General features: G+C 39.7%; 1 protein-coding gene across 1 annotated transcript in view; it reads left to right on the top strand.

The window, feature by feature from the left end:
- Window positions 1–20,301, top strand: part of LOC119896920 (CREB-regulated transcription coactivator 2) — a 52,292-nt gene that overhangs the window by 18,347 nt on the left and 13,644 nt on the right. The window contains 7 exon segments of the mRNA XM_038710352.1: window positions 2,628–2,696; window positions 3,478–3,584; window positions 6,669–6,695; window positions 7,573–7,589; window positions 7,591–7,653; window positions 8,783–8,832; window positions 9,884–10,152. Of these exon segments, the coding sequence (XP_038566280.1) occupies window positions 2,628–2,696; window positions 3,478–3,584; window positions 6,669–6,695; window positions 7,573–7,589; window positions 7,591–7,653; window positions 8,783–8,832; window positions 9,884–10,152 (602 nt within the window).

Below are 20,301 nucleotides of genomic sequence, written 5' to 3'. Positions count from 1 at the left end.
CTTATTAAATCAAACACCCATAGACTTAGATCACTTGTTAGCTAGTTCCTTTTGCTGATAAAGGCGATAAGATGGAGGTGAAAGCTCAGAAACAGCTAATGGTATTTTAACACACATCAGCTTACACTTTTTAATAATTATAAATAAATGTACAGGTACTATAAAACCTTAAATTGTGTCTTGATGGAACTTGCCAAAGTCCTGTGTTTTTATTTAACCAGGTCCCCTTTTAAACATTGAATATAAAGAAGGCAAAAATAAATAACTAAAGCAAGGAATTTGCAGTTACTGGGCAAATGAATTCAGCTGAAGTTCATCCCCTCCCTCCTGCTGAAGTGTCCTTGAGCAAGCCATTAAGCCCCCCCTCCTCCCACCCTAAGGGCTGCTTCCTCTCGCTCTGAATGAATTAGCACAAGAAAATCAGAATCACATGAGGTGACACTGAGGCTTTATAAAGGTTTTTATGGATCCTACTGAGGCTGCTGCTTCGGTTAATTTGACTCTGCAGCAGTAACACTAACCTCTAGACAACTAACTGGAAACAATGTTGATTATAGCTGGCGTCTATCCAAACTTGAGTTGGTTTTGAAGAGCTCTCAGTTCTTTTTTTCCCCTCTCTCTTCTTTTTTTGGTTGCTCTTTCTCCTTCTGGGAATCTGTATTTTTTTCTTCAGTTTTCTGTCTCTACGTTCCAGTCATTTAATTTCCTCCTGCCTGCCTGCCTGCCTGCTTGCCTGCCTGAGTTCTTTCTGGTTTTCTTCTAACAAGACAACAATTACCCTTCAGAGAGAGACTGGCCTCGGTCCACTGCCCCAGAAGGTCCCACTGCACATAACAACACTCAGTAATACTCTCACACGAGGCTGGCAGATAACCTCCAACCGTTTCCTAAAGTCTGACAAAGGGAAAGACTGTTTAGGTTTTACTCCTCCAGCTGTAATTTTGTCAAGTCACCAACCACCAATTGGAGTCTTTCGAAACAAGTTATCTGCTGAAACAGTCATAGTTGTTGCCAATTTCGAGAGAGACCGATCCTATCTGCACTTTGTCTTCAGTTGCCTGAGAGGAGTTGTCACATTTTTGATTCTGGGTTTGCCGAGGCTGCAACGGCCTCATTTCAAGAAAGAAGCAGAGTTTATACAGTATCTCACAAAAGTGAGTACACCCCTCACATTTTAGTAAATATTTGATTATATCTCTTCATGTGACAACACTGAAGAAAAGGCTTGTATAACAGTGTAAATTAACTGTCCCCTCAAAATAACACATCACACAGCCATTAATGTCTAAACCGCTGGCAACAGAAGTGAGGACACCCCTAAGCGAAAATGTCCAAATTGGGCCCAATTAGCCATTTTCCCTCCATGGTGTCACATGACTCATGTTAGTTTTACAAGGTCTCAGTTGTGAATGAAAGATACTGTAGACAAGTTAAAAGGAGTGTGTTTATTCAGCAGAGATGTGGTAACCGCTCGAGTATCCAGTTCTGAGCGGGATGCAGTTAGTCAGTGCTCTTCTTAAGAAAGAGAATCAACTTTCATTGCCAAGTAGGTTTACAACATGCAAGGAATTTGCTTTGGTGACTTGGTGCATAACAATAAACATAAACCTATATAAATATGAAGTTGGCAAGTTATATAAATATAAAAGACTTCTGGTGTTCCTGCCATATTTTTTGTAACTATAAACAATTGCTGTGAAAAGATCAAACCCAACAGTGTGTTAATCCACTTGTTTTTATGACTTCCCAACATTATCCAAGGCAACCGGTTAACACAGAGGAAGACATTTGATTAACAGCAAATAACACAGCAACATCTCTTACTAAAATATGATAAGATATAATTATAAAACAGAGGTAATTATAAAAATAAAGGTCTGGTACTGTTTGCAGTGGATCTAAACAAAGGCCTTCACTCTTAAGATTTACAGTACAACTAATTAAGGCTTATCTAGGCTTCTGAGACCGTTTTTATAGCATGTTAACTACCCAAATGCGATCTGTGCTGCAGGGCAATAAAACTTTGGCTTTGCTTTAAAAGGATGAAAAGGAGAAGTTTGTTTTTAGCTGCTCTTGCTCCACACAGCACAGTGAGAGTAGTGTTCCCCCAATTAAAGGAAAACCAACTTCATTATGTTCAATGTGTTGTGGAGCAAGGTAGCTTTCTTCTGTCTCTGCTGCTGGCAGACTCAACAGTCCACCATGACTTCTCCAAATGTGGGGATTTACAGCTTTTCTCTGTTTTGAATCTTTGTAAATTAAATATCTTTGAAGTTTTGGACTTTTCAAAACATCAAAATGTGGTTTGTGGAATTAAATGGGACAGATATTTTACACCAAACTAAAATATTGGTGTTGTTTTTATATTTTCGAACAATCGCTGATACACAGACACACAAAGAAACTCAAAATAAAAAAAGACTTTGTGCCGCATCAGGTGAAAAGCCAGCCTCCCTCTGTCCTTCGATCACTGCCTCCATCTTTCTCCTTCCTTTCGCTTGCGTTTGTTTTCTGAGCCAATGCTCTTCTTCTTCTCTCCATTTTTTCTTAGTCCGCACTTTTTTTTTTCCCGATGCTCTTGCTCGGTGGAGAAAAATAACTTTTTGTTCTTGTCGATCATAAAAAAGGAATTGGTCCGGAAACTTCCCTGGGGATAAAAGCCAGTTGTTTCGTCTCCCCACCACTGCACTCAACAGGTGAATCCTCCTCATCCTCTTCTTCCTGTACTTCCTTCTTTTTTTTACTTCCTTCTGCTGGACATCCTCCAGCTACCACCTTGAGAGTGGAAGCATGTCTTGTACAGAATAAATAATATGTGGGTGAAAATGAGAATGTTTTAAATTTTACATTCATACATTTTTATTTCTTCTTCACAATTATCACTTTGTGAATTCTTCCTTACTTGTCTGTCTTATCCTCCTATGGTTCTCCTTTTTGTTCTTTCATCATTCTCAATCTCCCTCCATTAGCCTCTGTTTATTCTACTACTCTTTTATCTGCATTACCTGAGCTCCTGTTACATAAATACATCTGTAAAGACCAGGACACACAGAAAGTCTCACTTAAAGAGACCAAAGAGGTCATTTTCTGTGGCAGGAGCCAAGCAGAAACAGCTGTGTTCTCAGTTGCTGGGTCCTCTGTCGATTGTGTCTGTAATGCTTTAAATAGTTTTCAGTGTGCATTGGCCTCCAATTAAGAGGTTAAATATTTTCAATATCATCTTGATGTTCTGAAAACAATCTCAAGAAGATTAAATGTCCTGCTCTCGTGTGTGAGAGGAAATAAGATATGTCTTTTTACAGTTACAGTTGGTTCAACACATTTAACATTTTTAACACAGCTTTGGTTGGTATTTTCAGTTGTGAAGGGTGTGTTTCACCCTGAAATCACACTGTGATTTTATTCTCTTATGTTCTCTTTTTCCTTCTCTCTGTCTTTGCCTACATCCCTTAACACCGTGTGTCTCTCGCCCCTCAGGACCAACTCTGACTCGGCCCTCCACACCAGTGTAATGAATCCTCCCACAGGAGACCCCTTCACCACGGGAGGACCCACCCTAACCCCCCAGAGCAACAGACGCACTGGTGAGGCCAAACTCCCGATCAAAAACACTCACTCTAAAATACACAACCAAGAGAAACCGTACAGGAAATGTACCTTATGTTGTGTAATTTTTAATAACTAAAAAGACTCTGGCAATCTTGAACAACTTCATCTTCAGGTTATTTGTAGTGCAACACCATCCATGCATACTTAAGAGGTGAAGGGTGCATTCAGACCAGGTTCACTTGCTTTATTTATATTCTGGAGCGGGAAAAAGCAGGAAGCTTTTCATTCACAAACCGAACTATATCACATATAAGCTCTGGCGGAGAGAGCATGCTCTTATGTGTGCCTACCTAGGCATGCTGACAGTATCACTGGTATAAAGTCTGAATTAATAGAGAGAGGCTATGTTCATACAACCAGATGAACAGATTATTGCATCAGAAATTTTTACTGCTAATTTGTGCTGGAGTTCAGAGCCTCTAACCGACGTAACTTCCCCATTTCGGTTATTTTGGTTATTCAATCCGGTTAATATTGTGTGTGTTCATGCTACTTTCCCCTTGAAACACAGTGTGTGGGTGAAAATCATTTGTTCCACATTGATATTAAATAACTGAGTGAAAGTTCAGTAGCAGTGGTCATAATCACGAAGCGCCGAATAAAGGGGAACCATGTCTCTGTGATCTGCAAGTCAACATTACCTTATTAATTAACATTTAGATAGTGTAATGGATTTGTGAAATCTGTGAATAAATAAACCCAGCGTTAATAGTTACAGTATAAACCTTGTCAGTGAAATATGAAGGCAAAAAAACAACAACAAAAAACAACCATCAAAAACAAAATAATCGTTCAATAATCTTAATCGAGGTGAAATGTTCAATTAATCGTGATTTTGATTTTAGGTGAAATGGTCCAGTCCTACTGCTAACATTACTGCATACTCCTCGGTGTAATGCTGTCATTAATGAGTCCTGTTTAGCCATTTCATCAGCCCTAATTACATAATCAAAATCTCACTCTGCCTCTGAACACAGCGCACTTGTCTCCAGATTTGTCTCCCACATGAGGTAGTTATCAGTGTAATTAAAGATTTGCATTGACTACGAAAGCCTGTTAACTCCAAAAAAGGCGCAGTGCTTTCTGCAATTGGGTCAGATTGAAGTCGGGCCACGTTCACACCTTAAAATGAACCGTACCAGAGTTCGTTTGGAACTGTAATGAGACCACCTCTTCATCTAGGTATTGGTATGGTGGTTTGGTCCACACCCGAGTACGATTGCTGTATTCACATCTGCCCAAAAGATCCGCACCGAGTAGGGGAAACAAACTCTTGTGCGATTCAACTGAACCAAAAAAGACACCCTAAAAAAAATCCTGACAGAGCCTGCTGACCAAACCTGCAGAGTTTATTCCAAAGAAGTTTCTACACCCCAAAACACAAGTTTGTTAGATAAGTTAATTCTGGGAACAGCAAAATAACCAGCATGAAGAGAGTGCAAAGGATATAATGTAAGACCCAGGACACAAAATTAGCACCAGTCAATAGCCATATACTGGTAAAATATTCAAGCGACTGGTAGACTTGCTTCACTCACCAACGGTAATGTATTGAGTGCATGGCAAGTTCTGAACATTCCGTAGCCATTTGGATGGGGGGCAAAAACTTAATTTAGCATTTGGATATGAAAGTATTGGTAACCAATGTAAAGACGTCAGGGCAGCTGTAATGTAATCTTTAGGTGCTTTGTTTTGGACTGAGTAAAGACTTCTGTTGTCATAAACAGACCAGAAAAAAATGGTTTTATTACACCAAATTCTCAGTCCAAATTCTGGACTGTGTGGCTCTGGAAAATTGTGCAGCCAGATTAATGGCAACATCCATTGAAACTCATCCAAGTCTGGCTCGATCAACAAGCAACATTTTGCTCTCTGTTGTATTAAAGTATATATAACATTTTTACACGTCCAGTGACATAGCTCTGACTACTTGGTTTTTAAATTTTTGAAGTGACAGCATTTGTGCAAAAGAAAATATGTCAAACATAGAATAAATAAAATGTGTATAAGTAGTGATCCCTGTGCGACGCCTCAGCCAGTTTTAATCTTTCAAGCTCAGTTTTGGAACAAATCAGTGGTTGTTTTTAGGCGTTCAGTGACTCACTGTTCCTCCAAACTCACATGTTAATAACCTTTTAAAAGTAAATGTTCTATATATAAAATCTCTGTAGCTGGACTTCTCAGGTCTCCTGGAGCAAGCCGTCTGGTTATTTCCCGGGTCTCCACGAAAACTGGTGGAACGTCTTTTAAAACCAAACTAAAAACATTACTTTACCGGTCTTAACCAACAATTTATTTAAATTTATTCTTGCATATTTCATTGGTTTTAACTCACATGTCTTATTCATTTATTTAGTCTTATTTTATTCTTAATTTTAAATTAAAAATGGAGCAGTTGGTAGAAAAGCAGTTCAAAACAGTGCCAGAACAAGAGGAAATCTGAGGTTTTGCCATGTTCAACATGAACATCACACATTGTAGATAAGTAATAAAATATGGAAAAGCATAATAGGTCTCCTTTAATAACAATATAAGTATATTATTTTAAGGAAAAGGGACTGAAAATTTTACTTGTGCATATTGCACAGGCTGTTTCACACTACAAGAACTGATTTTGGTGAACAGTTTAGGAGAACATTTCACAGAAAGCAAAGACCTATAACAGCCCAACAGCTGCCTTGTTCATTCATCCAGTTAGGGACTAAAGGTTTAGATTGAAGCTTGACTGGAAGAAAGTCATCTTGTGTTGTCTGCCTCGAGCTGATTCATATGTTGCCTCTTAAAACCACAATGACAGAAGTGAAAATGGTGAGATGTCTGTCACCCAGGTTTTCTTTTTCTTTATTTTGGCTGTGAAGCACTGATGGTGACCTGCTCTTTGTTAAACTGACTCTTCTGGCCCGACTGAGCAGCTCACACATTTCCTCAGGAAAGATCTCAGTCTAAACAGGTTTTTCTCTGGCTGCCAGCAGAATGAGGATGTTCTGAATGTAAACTGAGCCCAATATTTCCACCTGGGTTAAAAAAAAAAACTTTTGTGTGTCTATGTGATCTTGCAGGTCAGAGTGATGGAGAGAGCAGAAGAAGTGAGTTATATACAAACACATTCACACACACACTGCTGTCAGGTTTCAGCTCATTGTCTGATTTTCAAAGATCTGAACTGATGGTCACATTTCTGAAACAGGAGCAGCATCACCTTTTATTTATAGAAAATACACATGACTGTCATTGTGGTAATTAGTAGCACATGTATGGGCTCAAATTTTACATTTTGAGCTACTTAAATTTTTGTTCAGAAAAAATATTAAAAGCCTGTAGTTGTACACCCCCATTTTTAAACCTGTGTCTGCTTGAGAATGTAAATAAATAAAATTAAAGTGGTCTATAAAACATCAGAAAATTGCCCATCTGCTACGCCACACATCTTTCAGATGTCTTTTTTTATTCTAACTCGTAGTCAAAACCCCAGAAATATCCAGTTCACTATAATTTAAGACGAGGGAAAGCAGAAAACCCCTGACTTTTGAGAAGCTTGAACCATCAAATATTTTGCACTTCTGCTTGGAAAAAATACTTTTACAATGAGTCACTTAACAAAATAGTTGCTGATTAATTTTTCCGTAGACCAACTTATCAATTTATAGACAAATGATTCAATGATTCACAGCAGAAAACTGTGAAACTCTCCACACTGTGACCTCATTGCCCTACATTAGGTGTGTGACTCTGAAGTTATACATGCAGTTACAGAGCAAAAACCAAAACCCTACTTGTAACCCAAGCTTGAGCTTGTGAGAGCCCTATAGGATTTTACGGGCAACCATAATATGTGAAACACGTGACTCTGCCAATTTACATGTGCGTGTAAGCTGACCTATCGTATCATTTCACAAGCTCTATATCTTTTTGACCCATATTTAAACTCATGTGTATGTGATGATGAAATGTTTTGTCCCTCAGTGTTTCCATACCCTGTTCCCCCCCATTGAAGAGAATGTGTTGGATGAGGGGAAACTTCTCAAACCCTGGGACACCAAGAAGGTAAAGAAGCAAAACAAGGATTTTCTCTTTTGTGTTTTCCTGTTTTGTTGTTCCTTAGTGTTTTAAATGTCTTTAATGGATATGGTGTTTAAACCTCAAGATTGCTTTTTAGTTTTAGTCCTTAAAATAGCTACGCTTAATAGGGTACACGAAAATCGTAAAAATTTTTATCAATTCCGATTCTACTTATGGAATACGGTTCTTATGTACTCTTGATTCGATTTCCAGCCCCTTCACCACAGATCTTGTCAGCACTCGGTGACCTTCATCCTCTTCCTCCTCGCTCATCTCCCCCCTTCATGGCTAAAGTGAAAGGAGTCTCTGTCCTAGAGGGGCGTCTCTGGGGACTCGTCTCTAAGAGAAATATCTATTGAATCTTTTGTAGCCCTCACTGCTTTCCCTTCAGTATAAAAGGTGTTTTGTACCTGAGACGTTGCTACTGTTAGCGTTAGCTGGATCTGGGGCGTCACTGTAGCTGGGAGAGCGCGGCACGTTGAACACGGTGAAGCGTTCCTTCAGATTCACGCCGTGTTGAAGTAAAAGCTTCGTCATGTTGGAGCTGCTTCCTGCCTCGCACCAAACCTCCTTACTGCAGCTGTTGCATTTTGTTGCATCTCTGTTTTAGTGAAGCTAAGCCAAACTTTGGAGCGTTTGCTGCGGTCCGCCATGGTCCAGAACTGGAAACAGAAGGACTCTCTTCTTCATGCTTTGTTCACATAACAAATGAGGTGACGTTAGGTCGGTGTAATATACTCACCGCAGTTCAATCAGGAGCTGAAATATGCAGAAAGTTTGGATTCTGCTTCTCTGTTCCTAACCAATCCACAGTTCTTGATATATAACCCTAAAACTAAAAGGAAGTTTTGGACAGGTGTGTTAAAACGGTTCAAACCTCAAACTAAAAGACAAAAACCAAATGGAATACTTTTTCCCCCCACAAAAAAACATTGGTTCACAAAATGTTTGCAGTCAATATCGTTTTAATGTTGAGTAACATTAACTACTATTATTTTGGAAACCTGCATATTGCAGTTATACAAAATGTAAATGACAAAAAGACTTGACAGCTGTGTTCTTCACGTTGAGGAAGAATTAAATTTGTTTTTTAATTTTATATTTCTCACTCCAGTTGCCTCTGTTGTCATCCCGACCCAAGTCCTGTGAAGTCCCTGGCATCAAGTAAGTTTGACACCACTACACACACACACATTACATCACACATTATGTCATAACCACTTTTGACATTTCTTTGGTGTGGCCTGAAATTTGATATGTCCGTTGAATAAGAGTCATGTCTAGGATGGGATACTTTTACTTCTGACTCCCTGCAGGCAGTAATCAGTTCCTCTGCTGCTTTTGTTTGCCCCATCTTTAACTCGAAAGTCACAAGAAAAACAAACGGTGTCACATATCAAATATTCTCTTCAGCCTTTAACCAAAGAAAATCTGAGTACTGGGAATACTTTGAGGCACAGAAAGCTAAACACTAAAGACGTTAAAGTGAGGAAGATAGATGTTTTAATTCTGAAGACAACAACATATTTTTGAAAATCTGACTTGCAGTTCATGGAGCTGTCAAGTATATTTGACTGCTCATTTTGATTTTAACAATTCAGATTCCAAATCCACCTCTGCCTTTCGATTCCGATTCTTATCAATTTACGATTCCAATTCTCGGCTAAGGTGCATGGAGTTTCATGCCAAGTCTCCGGTTTAAAAATAGCAGCAGTTAACTTTGTGTTCACCACAATTTCAGCAATTTGGTAAACAACTTGCCTGATTGCAATGAGGTACTAGTTAGCTCAGGGTTGTCCTAGGTGGACTCCTTGTTGATTTGTACCCCATGCGGGCGTAAGGTGTTTACTCATATTTGTAGTGCATCCTCCCGTGCAAGAAAAAAGCGTCTCACAGGTGTTGCACTGTGCTGACCTGGGCTTTTTCATTGTAAAATAAAGCCATACTTTTGAGCGCCACTTACTATGCTCCATGGTTGCATGGCTGCAGAGCCTGGGAGCAGGGTGGCCACTACAGAAACCAAAACTCGCATGTGTTAAATGTGGAACCGATGATTGAATTTGAAGCCAAATTCAACGGAACTTAATTTTTTAAACTGTTGGAACATCATCTTGATGCCCAGTCGGACTGCTCATTATGACATTGATGCTGCTGATTGTTTTCCAGCATGTTTTAATGTCCAGGAAGATCTAAATCTCTGCACCTCCCCTTTCAGTGTCTTTACGTCCCCGGAGCAGCCGTCCACGCCGGTTCACGGTGTCCAGTCGGCCCTCAACACTGGCGGCTCGCTGCCCGACCTGTCCAGTCTCCACTTCCCCTCCCCGCTGCCCACGCCGCTTGACCAGGATGAGCCCGGCTACCCAGGATCCTCCTCTCTGAGCGGGGGCAGCAGCACAGGGAACCTGGCTTCCACCCTCACTCAGCTGGGCATTAACGCCGCCAACGCTCAGGGAGGCAATGGCAACTTCCACCACCACACACAAAGTGCGTACAGGCTGCTGCAGCGTGTGGGTGTTGTTTGATTACTTAAGCCCTGGGCACACATTAAGATGGGTCAGTCTGTTCAGTTGATTCAGGAGCTAAAAGCGTCTTAAATCAATCCTTTTATAATAACTTAGCATCATATGACAGTGTGTCTGTTTCTATCTTAAATTATTGTGGAATTGATCGATACAAGACTTGTTGTACGTGTAAAAGCTTGTGGCAGGTTGCACAAAACTTCCTTATTTCTTCAGCTGAGGAGTTCTTTAAAGTTTATATATTCCCAAAATGTAGGAAATGGACTAAAAGGGTAGTTCTAGTTTAATACAACAAGTGTTTGCAGAGTTTTCCATAATTTCTATCTGGGATAAAAACATTGTACTCATCAAGTTAATATCTGAGAAACTTTTTTGCTATATATATATATATATATATATATATATATATATATATATATATATATATATATATATTATATATATATATAAAAAAACAGATCACCAGATGACTTCAATCCTCTATTTTAGATAAATTAAACATCACAGACTTTTTTGAGTGCAAACCATCCTTTCTTGAGCTTTAATGCAGTAAACATATTTTAAACAGTTAATTTGGCTCGCTTGATATTGCACTGTCCTGCGATGTGACTATTGTGCAAGGGGACATTGCAATGACGATGCTGAAACGATATATTGTGCAGCTCTAGTAGGTGGAGCAGCCACCGTCACGCAATTGTTGATAGGCTATTACACATGTAATGTGTAACCAGTCAGGTAGTGACGTGGGCGGGATGTTGAGCGAGACTACAGACAGAGAGGCGTCTATATCACAGCCAAATTTAAAATTAGTTTAACCCTAACTTTTTTTGTTTTGTTGATCCAAAAATGATCTGAATCATAGGTTTTGTGATCTGTTGCACCGTAAGTTACAACCCGTTCTCAAAAAGGCAATAAAAGAGCTGATTTATTTCATTGAAAAACTACATATAGCAGCTTTAACTTGGTGACTACAGTGTGGGGAAAAAACTATATAAAAAAAAGATTTATAATCTGGAATTATCCTTTGAGATCAAAACACAACGACACAGAAGGGCTTTTTGTGTTTTAATAAAAAAAATTAAATTCTATGACAGAGGAGTTGGGATTAATTCAATGTCAGTTTTGGTCTTTTCATGGAATTTGTTGATTATAAATTTAAATATAATATAAAAAAGGCTGTATTATCCTTTTTAAAATGGTCTCAGTAGACAGGCCTTGTTAAACTTTCTGTTTCTGTTGTGAGTCATATGTGCATGTTCAGACGTGCGCTTGGATTCGATAAAGAGACCTCCATCGAGGAGCTGCCCTGTAACCAAAGAGTCATAGTTCAGCTCCTGCAACAGCAGTTTTAGATCAGCCTGCTCGGTTGTTGTAAATGTGTGTGGATCAAAGCCTCAGCTAAGTGACTAATGTGAAGGTTAGCAGAGGATGTATGTGGGTGAGAGCGAATGAGATGAAACGAAGGGGGATGTACGGTGGGGCAGCGCTCTAAATTTAGTATCAGAGAGCAAAGGGAGGGGTTTTTTTCGTGGGTGGCGCAGTCGGAAAATGTAGCCGTGTTTTATCGTTTGTGAGGTGACTGTACCAACCACAGGCAGGAAGCTGTTCTCATCTCGACCTCGGCTGCAGCTCTCCGGCCCTGAATGTGGATTATCACATTGTCTTTATAAGGTTGTAAACCAGATGGACAGATATTGTCACCTGGAACCCAAAAGGGGAAGAACAAGCCATTATAAACATTTTATATTTTTACTTTTCCCAGTACCAGGGAGTGTGAGAATTTACTATTTAAATGTTAAGTTCCTGTTCTAAAAACTTTTATCATCATGTCATGTGTCACACCACAAGTTAATGCGTTAGTGAGTAAGTTTTGTGACACATAATTTCCATTGGGGCAAAATTTACACATGAAATATCAAATTCTATGACATTTACCCTTAGAACCCTGCCTTCTCCCCCGACTGGACCTCTGTCTATGTACGCCACAATCAACGACTTACACAGGACTTTCTAGATTGCGGATATCTTGTTTCCCCAGAATATGTCAGACTGTATTGATTTTGGTGACACAATTGCATCTTCTTCTGTCTTACCCTAAATTCAGGATACAGAATGTAACAAGCCACGTAAGCTTTCCGTTCAGGCCCCCGTGAATCAGACATTTGTATTGTTGTTTTTGTTTTTTTCATGAAGAAAATATAAAAAGTATGTGTGAGGGTGTGGTGTGAGAATCCTGTAAGTGGTCAGCAATAGGTGGCCCGCAGGCCAGATTGCTTTGATAGCAGAAAAGTAAAAAAGAAATAAATTGATGGCGGTTGATGCTGAAATAGATCTCAGTCATGGCAGCAACAATGACGCACAAAATCACTTCCTCTGAAGTGATTGTGCCTCCAAAATAAAAACGCGAGAATGTTTTTTGCAGCAATGCTTCATGTTGGGTTTAATGAGAGCTTTTCTGAAGGACATTCGAAGGAGACTCTGGCTTGGATGGTTGGTGTGCTTTTGCATTTACTAATCGATGAGGAGATAAACCTGGGCTGTGTGAGGTGAGGATTCCCCAGAATGTAAAAGTAAACATTACCACAGTCAAGCAGCGGCAGGGACCTGGCGGTTTTTAAAGGTAGAAATGCGGCAGCTGATGCTGCAACGTTATATGGATCAGACATGACCAACACTTGCAGTTTGTGTTCATATCTTTCTTTTTCTTAAGTTGAAAGGTGATCCAAATAAAATTTGACTACTTTTGTCTCTACGGGGGAGACGCAGTGTTGATCTGTTGTTTTGCCCTCCAGGTCACCGCGCGTGTCACGTGACTGAAAACTATGAATAGGCTAATCAGTTTGTTTAACAAGGGAGAAAAAAAGAGAGTCCCAAACTCTACCGTCTGAGCTAAATGTGCACATGAGTGTGTAAGGGTTTGAAATAATTTGACTGAAATAATGTTCTGGCCCGCCATTTAACGGCTTAAAGATTTGGCCTGATGTCAGACTTATTTGCCAACCCCTGCTGTAATGGCTCGTATGTTTAACAAAAAAACCCGGAAGACATTCATAGGAAGACATTCATAGGGCACAATAAACATCGAAAATCACCAATACATTTTGAATTTTGGTGTTCAAACATTGCATATTTAAAATCAAATAAGGCGTCCCTTTATCAACGTCTTTATGAACATCAGACATTTACTGGTCCAAATGAGGAGCATAGAGGAAGAAAACTGCATTGTTTTTGGCTCCACTAGTGTCACTCGGTCAGTCCACACTGAAATATCAGATACATTTTCATCCACTTTGTTACAGATATTGGTACACTGAGGGTAAATAATGTTTCCCACAGAATGACAGTGTAACTGTGGCAACGTTTTATAAAGTAACCGAAAGGACAGAGAACACTGGTCTTTTGGATTTTTCACAGCAGCAGGTGTGCTGCATGCGGAGGAGGCTTGTTCGTGCTTGTAAAACATCCACCATGTCTGCCTCTTCTAACCAGATAACATCTCTCTCTGTGCTTCTCTGCAAAATGCTAAAATGGGTCACCAAATATACCTGGGCAGCCCTCCAAGTTAAAGCCTATATTTAGGAAACATTGGTAACTCTTAATGACTTCTAGATATAGTTAATAAATTCAAAGATTTCTTAAGTAAATCAGAATCAGAAAGCGCTTTATTGCCAAGTATTTTTTTTACATGTACGAGGAATTTGCTTTAGTGATGAGGTGCCACATGTAGACAAACAAACAGTTGATATATAAATAAATGTAGAAAATATAAATACAGAATAAACAAAGGCAAGTTATAAAAAAGAATAAAAGAATAGAGAATAATACTACGTGAATAAGACAACATGGCAGATATTTACATTTGCATTTCTCTGGGTTTGTGCTGTGCAGACATATTGCAGTGGGAGAGGATATAGTATTTATATAAATGACAAGATCTAAAAAAGAAAAATTATTAATAAAGTAATTTATCATTAATGTGGACAAGTGTTGCCACTAGGGATGTCACGAGAACCGATACTTTGGTACCAAGTCGATACCAAAATTCTGAAAAGATGTCTGTATTCATGTTGCTAGGTACTGAAGGTACAAGAGATCCAACCTGTGGAAGGTGCAAGTGCAGCTGCAGCGACAGCTCCACCTTGACTCGACCAATAGAAAAGAGTTTGGTGTAGTTAGTTTCTCGGCTGTTTCCTTCAGTAGCTCCGTGTCAAAGCCTGGATTTCTTCCAGTTTTGGGATCTGTTGGAGAGCTACTTACGCAGACGTTTAACAGTTTGATCACTTGAAAATCACCAAAAATGACGATGCAGTTCGCAGCTCTAAGAACTGAACATCAGTCCAACGCTCCTTTTACTGTAGGAGGAGTTAGGGACCGTCTGAAAAGTGCAATATGATCCATTTCAATCATCAATAACTTCAGTTTTTCAGTATAAAAATCTCAGACAACTGCCAGTATAGATAGAGATATAGATATCTTAAACATTTCACATCTGTGAGTTTGTAAAGAAAAGTTAAGTAATTAATTAAAACATTATAATATGCACAGTACAAGGATGTTTGCTCATTTATGAATATATTGACATCAAACAACCTCTCATCTGTCCTGGACATCCTCTCACAGCTGTTAGTTCTTATATCGCAATATATATTGCTCTTTGAGTGTATGTTGAAGAGCATGATGGGATTTATTGATTTGTTTTATTTTTTTTACTGTGGTATCGAATTTGGTATCTAGAATCATGGAATTTTATTGTTATCTGTATAGACTATTACATTTCTGGTATTGTGACATCCCTGACTAACACGTAAAGCTTGTGCAGACTACACGACTTTCAGCGTCGGCCTATCGCCGTGCTGTTCACACTACACAACTTGCCGTCTTGTGACGGGAGTCTTGAAGCTGTTGTGGCGTTCACACTACGTGACTGATCGGTGACAGGGGGTCACACAATACACGAGCTGACAGAAGCCGTGTCACCCGGCGCTGGTCTCCAAACCACGTTTTGTCATGAAAACGCACATGAAACAGCTGTTGTTTGTTATTATAAAGATGGCAATTATAAAGACAAAGAATCTGGGTGAAAGGATGGATTAGCACACGCAGGTAGCAGGGATTGTCTGAGCTACAGAGAGCTGGAGGGGAGTAAAATGTTTTTTGTGGTAAAAAAGTAGCTGCCTGCTCTGCCAGCTGCCTGCTCTCATTGGCTGGATGTGGATGTCGAGTCGGCCGACTCCTCCAGATATTTGGCTTTCTAGATATCTGGCAGACGTCGGCAAAGTGTCAGTGATATGTCGGAGAGCCGTTTTGATGCGCAGTTGAGTAGTTCACACATAACGACTGGCGACCGCTGATTGATCACAGCCTGACTTTTGCCAAGCTCTCCGACCGGCAAACGTAGTGTGAACTAGGCTTTACACAGATCGCAGATAATATCAACATTTTGTGCTATGCGAGAGGGAGTTATCGGTTGTGTGACCTAAACCAGGTCAGAAAGTAGACATGAAATGCAGATTTTGGATGAAGCTGACCTACTGAGTGTTTAGAAAAAGAAGTATAGGAGGGAGGAAAGTGGTAAGGTAAAGCAGCTTGGGAACAGTTGAAGTGAGTGAAGGCAGGAGGGGAGGGAGTGTTTGGGGACAGAGCTGATGTTTTCACCTGCTGAAATCACCTGGGGAGGAGCTGATTCCCCGAGCACATGTTGAACATCAAACCCACAGCCTCTGTCCTATCCTGTAAAGCTTAGTAAAGATTCATATTCATAACAATATATATTTTTTATGATATGGAAACATAATAATGACACAAAGATATATATATTATTATAGTCACACTCTAGGTTTGTACCATTAATTGCGGTGCAGCAGCAATTAAAGGTGACTAATGGATGACTTTTACGGAACATGTTGTTGAGCAGTGTACTGCCACTGTGAGCTGCTTGAGGAAAACAAATATCAGGTGTGTTTTTCACGTAGGAGGAATTGTGGATTTATTTATTAATTCACTCTGCTACACACCTGATCGTTCAGGCGTCTGCTGTGTTGTGATGTTCTGTCTCATAATTCATCGTGTCTCTTCATTCTCCTCCTTTTTGATTAATGAAATAATCTTGCATTCTCTCAAAGGTGTCAGCTTGACTCGATTAGTGCTGAAATAATTGGTGAAGTAATTCATTAATTGATCAGTCAGAACAGCAATTGACGACAGCTTTATTAATCATTTATCTCCACTGAGAGTTGAAAAATGTTTTTATGTGTGTCGGGAGATGATTTGTCAAGTCGTTTGTCAAAAAATAACCCTAACGATGTCATAGTGATGTCATCAGGTTATCTCAGTTTGGGCTTGGAGATGATGTGGCTGTTTCCCATTGCTGGAACAAGCTCAGCTCACCTCTACTCGCTTGTACTCGGCTCGCTTTGGTGCCCCATAATAACAATTTAACAAACAAACTGGATAAAGTTATATAAGTTTGTAAAAGAACTCTAGAGAAAGGAACAAAAAAGAAAAACAAGCATAATGACGGAGCAGTTTTGCAGGTCTGAGGCTGCACCGGTTTAACAGCACTGACCTGTTGATAAATAAAACTTTAAAGTTCTGTGTGTGTTCTACCAGTTTTATACGGAGCCGCTGAAGGGTTATGAAACGAATATATTTGAGGACTACTTTTGCGTTCCCTTGCATTATTTTGCGCTCTCTAGGGATACACCGAATGTTCAGCCACCAAAATTAATCGGGCAAAAATAGCAAATAAAAAAGCACTTTCGGTGTTTGGCTTAATAAGTCAAAAGACCGGCTATATTTTACCGAACAATTACGTTGATATGTTGGCTTTGTGGAAGGATTTTAAAGTGTCTGAGAAAGACACAAAAATGGCCGTTTGTCTCCCAGCACATCCACGCCATCTGTGGCTGACTTCTTAGAAAAGAACCGCTTTGATTGTTTCTGTCACTCTGTTTGTGAGAAGGCGATTAAGTTAGCCGCACCTAAATTTGGAGTGCACATGTATTCAAACCTTTATGGTAAATCCACTGAAACTGCCCAGAGCGAGCTGACAGGCAGGTTAGTGGCTTTATCCTGACCAGTCAGCAGTCTGCAGTGATTTCACGTCACCTTTTGGAAACCAAAAAAGGCGAGTAGAGTCGAGGCGAGTTGAGCTGGTACTATCCGGTGGAAAAGGGGCTCTAGGGTCTAAACCATAACGAGTTGCGTCATGGGAAGTGTAGCATCCAGTTGTTTTTGGGGTTTCACTAATAGGCAAGTGGGAAGCTTCCTGTCTGAGATGTGAATCCAACGCAGAAGTCCCTTAAACCTGCATTCTATTGAACGGCCAGCAGGGGGCGACTCTTCTGGTTGCAAAAAGAAGTCCGGCTCCATTAGAAATAAAATTCTCAGCTGATTTATTCCCTCAGTAAACACTTTCCTAATGAGTTTATGGTCTCAGTCGCTAGTTTCAAGTCTTCTTCAACACAGCATGATGTTCATTTAGTAAATTATGGTCCTATTTAGAGGAAAATAAAGTATAAAGCAGAGTTTGCTGACAAGCCGTTACCATGGCGATCTGACTCGTACCCACGGCATTCTGTAAATTTAACCAGTGCCGTTGAAAAAGCTTATTAGGTGTCGGCTGTTCATTTTCTTTGATGAGTACATTTAGTTTTAAGACTGTTGTTCGCTAGACAAAGTTATCAGCCATGTTAAAATGACAGTTAACGTGAATTAAATATGCACCTAGCTAAACAAGCTAACAAACTCCACACACGGCCGTTAACTCCAGGGGCGTAGGAACGACTTTGAACCTAGGGGGGGCGCTGAAATGCTACGGTGGTTCAGTGGCATGCTCCCCTGTTTTTTATTTATTTAAGTAAAGCACTTAAATGCTAATTTCCAATGACTTTTGAAAACAGAATGTACTTATTAGTGTTACCTCTGACATGAATAGCAATTGTAAGTCGCTTTGGATAAAAGCATCACGTTACACGTTTGAGCTGTCTGTGATATTCCTTGTGTCTCACTTGGCCCTGACTCACCCTGTTCTGTGGTCACAAGTTTTTAAGGTCAAAGATGTTCTCATACAGAGGCAAAAAAGTGGCCCAGGACTTTGTCCCTGATCAGTCCACTCTCCAGACAAAGCATTTATTGGGGCTTCTGGGTCTTTAGAGATCTTTGTTCCTGCATTCTTGAGAATTGAGTACATCACTATAAGAATGCAAATAAGCCATTAAAATACATTATCGAAACTAGAAACCCCTCTCTAACTCTCCTAAAGTAAAGTAATCACCTCAGCTGAGCCCTTGAGTACAATAAATAAATAAATAAATAAGACAATTTTACCATAAACTGGTGCTTAGGGCTGTGCTGGCTTTGTTGTCCTCATCTCTGCTCTCTGTCTCATGTTCACTATGTCAGAGCTAGTATTGGGGCTGCTGGCCAGTGGTAGGTACAGTACTCAAAATCTTTACTCAAGAAAAAGTACAATAATTCCTATATTCAAGTAAAAGGAAAAAAAGAATAATATATTTAATAATATATTTCATCTGCTGTGCATCAAGTTTGAAACAGCCGCTTTCCAACATGGTTATTTCTATGCTTTTTGCTTTGCTGGTTGATTATCTGTAATTTAGCTATTTTTGTTTAATATAATTATTTTCCTTTTAAAATCTACATGAACTTATTGATAAGAACATTTTAAAATATCACACTTACTGCCCAGCCTATGTTTGTTGCCTGTATCTGTTATTATGGACATGTAGCCAACCGAACCACTTGCTTTGCAATAATACAGGCAGCTAATACAATCTGATAATTCCTAAAGCATCTAAATAATCTTTACAACGCAAATCATTATTGTGGCAGCAACACGGGAGTAACTCGTTGTTGAAGCAGGGTAAACCTGCATACAGAGGAAGCTGTGCGTCGTTTGGAAAGCCCAACAGGACTGTTGTATCCACCAATATTTTCCCAAAAATGATTGTTTCCTGAATAAATAACAGCTGGTAGCTGCTGAGTGAAAGCCAAGATTAGTTTCACCAGCGACATTCTTTTATGGACTCACCGTCGGACATCGCTATAAAGTAACCAGTGTGTATTAGCAAAAAGAAACGGGCTAATGTCAATCAGGAGAAAGCGATTTCTCTTTTCAACAACAGGATACTGTTAATATATCAGAATCAATCCAGTGATCATCAGACTTAGATGTTACAGTGTGAAGTGTACATTTGCTCTGTCCAGACAATACTCCGTTTATGGAAAGTGAAAGTATTTCACTAGCCGGCCTTTTAAAGAGCGATCCAGGCTGCTTTCCAACACGGCCACCAGTGCAATGGTGTGGCTCACTGTTGTATTATTACAAGAATATCCTTAAAGCCTGAAAGATTTTCTAAATGTTTACATCTGCCCAGCTCATTCATATCTGTGATATATCGCCGACACCAGGCGCTCTTCTGCGTAACTGCGTGCACACAGCCTGGATGACAGCTAAAAGCAAAATGCAGATTACAATTACAATTTTATTATTTATTTATTTTGCAAATTTGCGTTACTTGTAACAAGTTACAACCCAACTCTGCTACAGGCTTCCTCACTGCCACTGTATTATACCTGAATACAGTAGTATTCAGGTATAATTAACAGCAGCACAAAAGAAAAGTCTGTAATTTTGAGGAACTTTGCTGCACCTGTCTCCAGCAACTTTTCTCCCTCAACTTATTTTAGCTCCACCTTTGCGTTGTATCGCATGTTTTCTATCCATGATTTCTGTCTGCATTTTAACCATTTAATTAGGCCCTTATTTTTGATGTAGAGTGTGTGATTGATTGAGTAGTCACTCATAGTAAACCGCATGCGGGGGGAAAAACGTTTACACCGTGAAAGTGAGGGGGGACAAAACATAGATTTTGAAATGTAGGGGGGGCATGTCTCCAATGGCTCCTACGCGTATGGTTAGATGACATTATGTCCACTTCTTTTTTTACATTCTATGGTCATAGGACAAAAAGTCAGGATATTCTGGCGTCTGCTGCTTTGATGTTGTCTGTTACTGGTCCCCCAACTTTATAGATGTGCAATAATAACCTGCCAGACTTCCCCTTTAAGTAATTTATAATGGTTCTTTGCTTTA

This window comes from Micropterus salmoides, unplaced genomic scaffold, assembly GCF_014851395.1.
Source record: "Micropterus salmoides isolate LMB-PRFRI ecotype aquatic unplaced genomic scaffold, ASM1485139v1 Ms_hic_scaffold_11, whole genome shotgun sequence".
Taxonomy (NCBI): Eukaryota; Metazoa; Chordata; class Actinopteri; order Centrarchiformes; family Centrarchidae; genus Micropterus; species Micropterus salmoides.
Note: the sequence above shows the minus strand (reverse complement) of the source record. Positions and strands in the feature narration are given on the sequence as shown.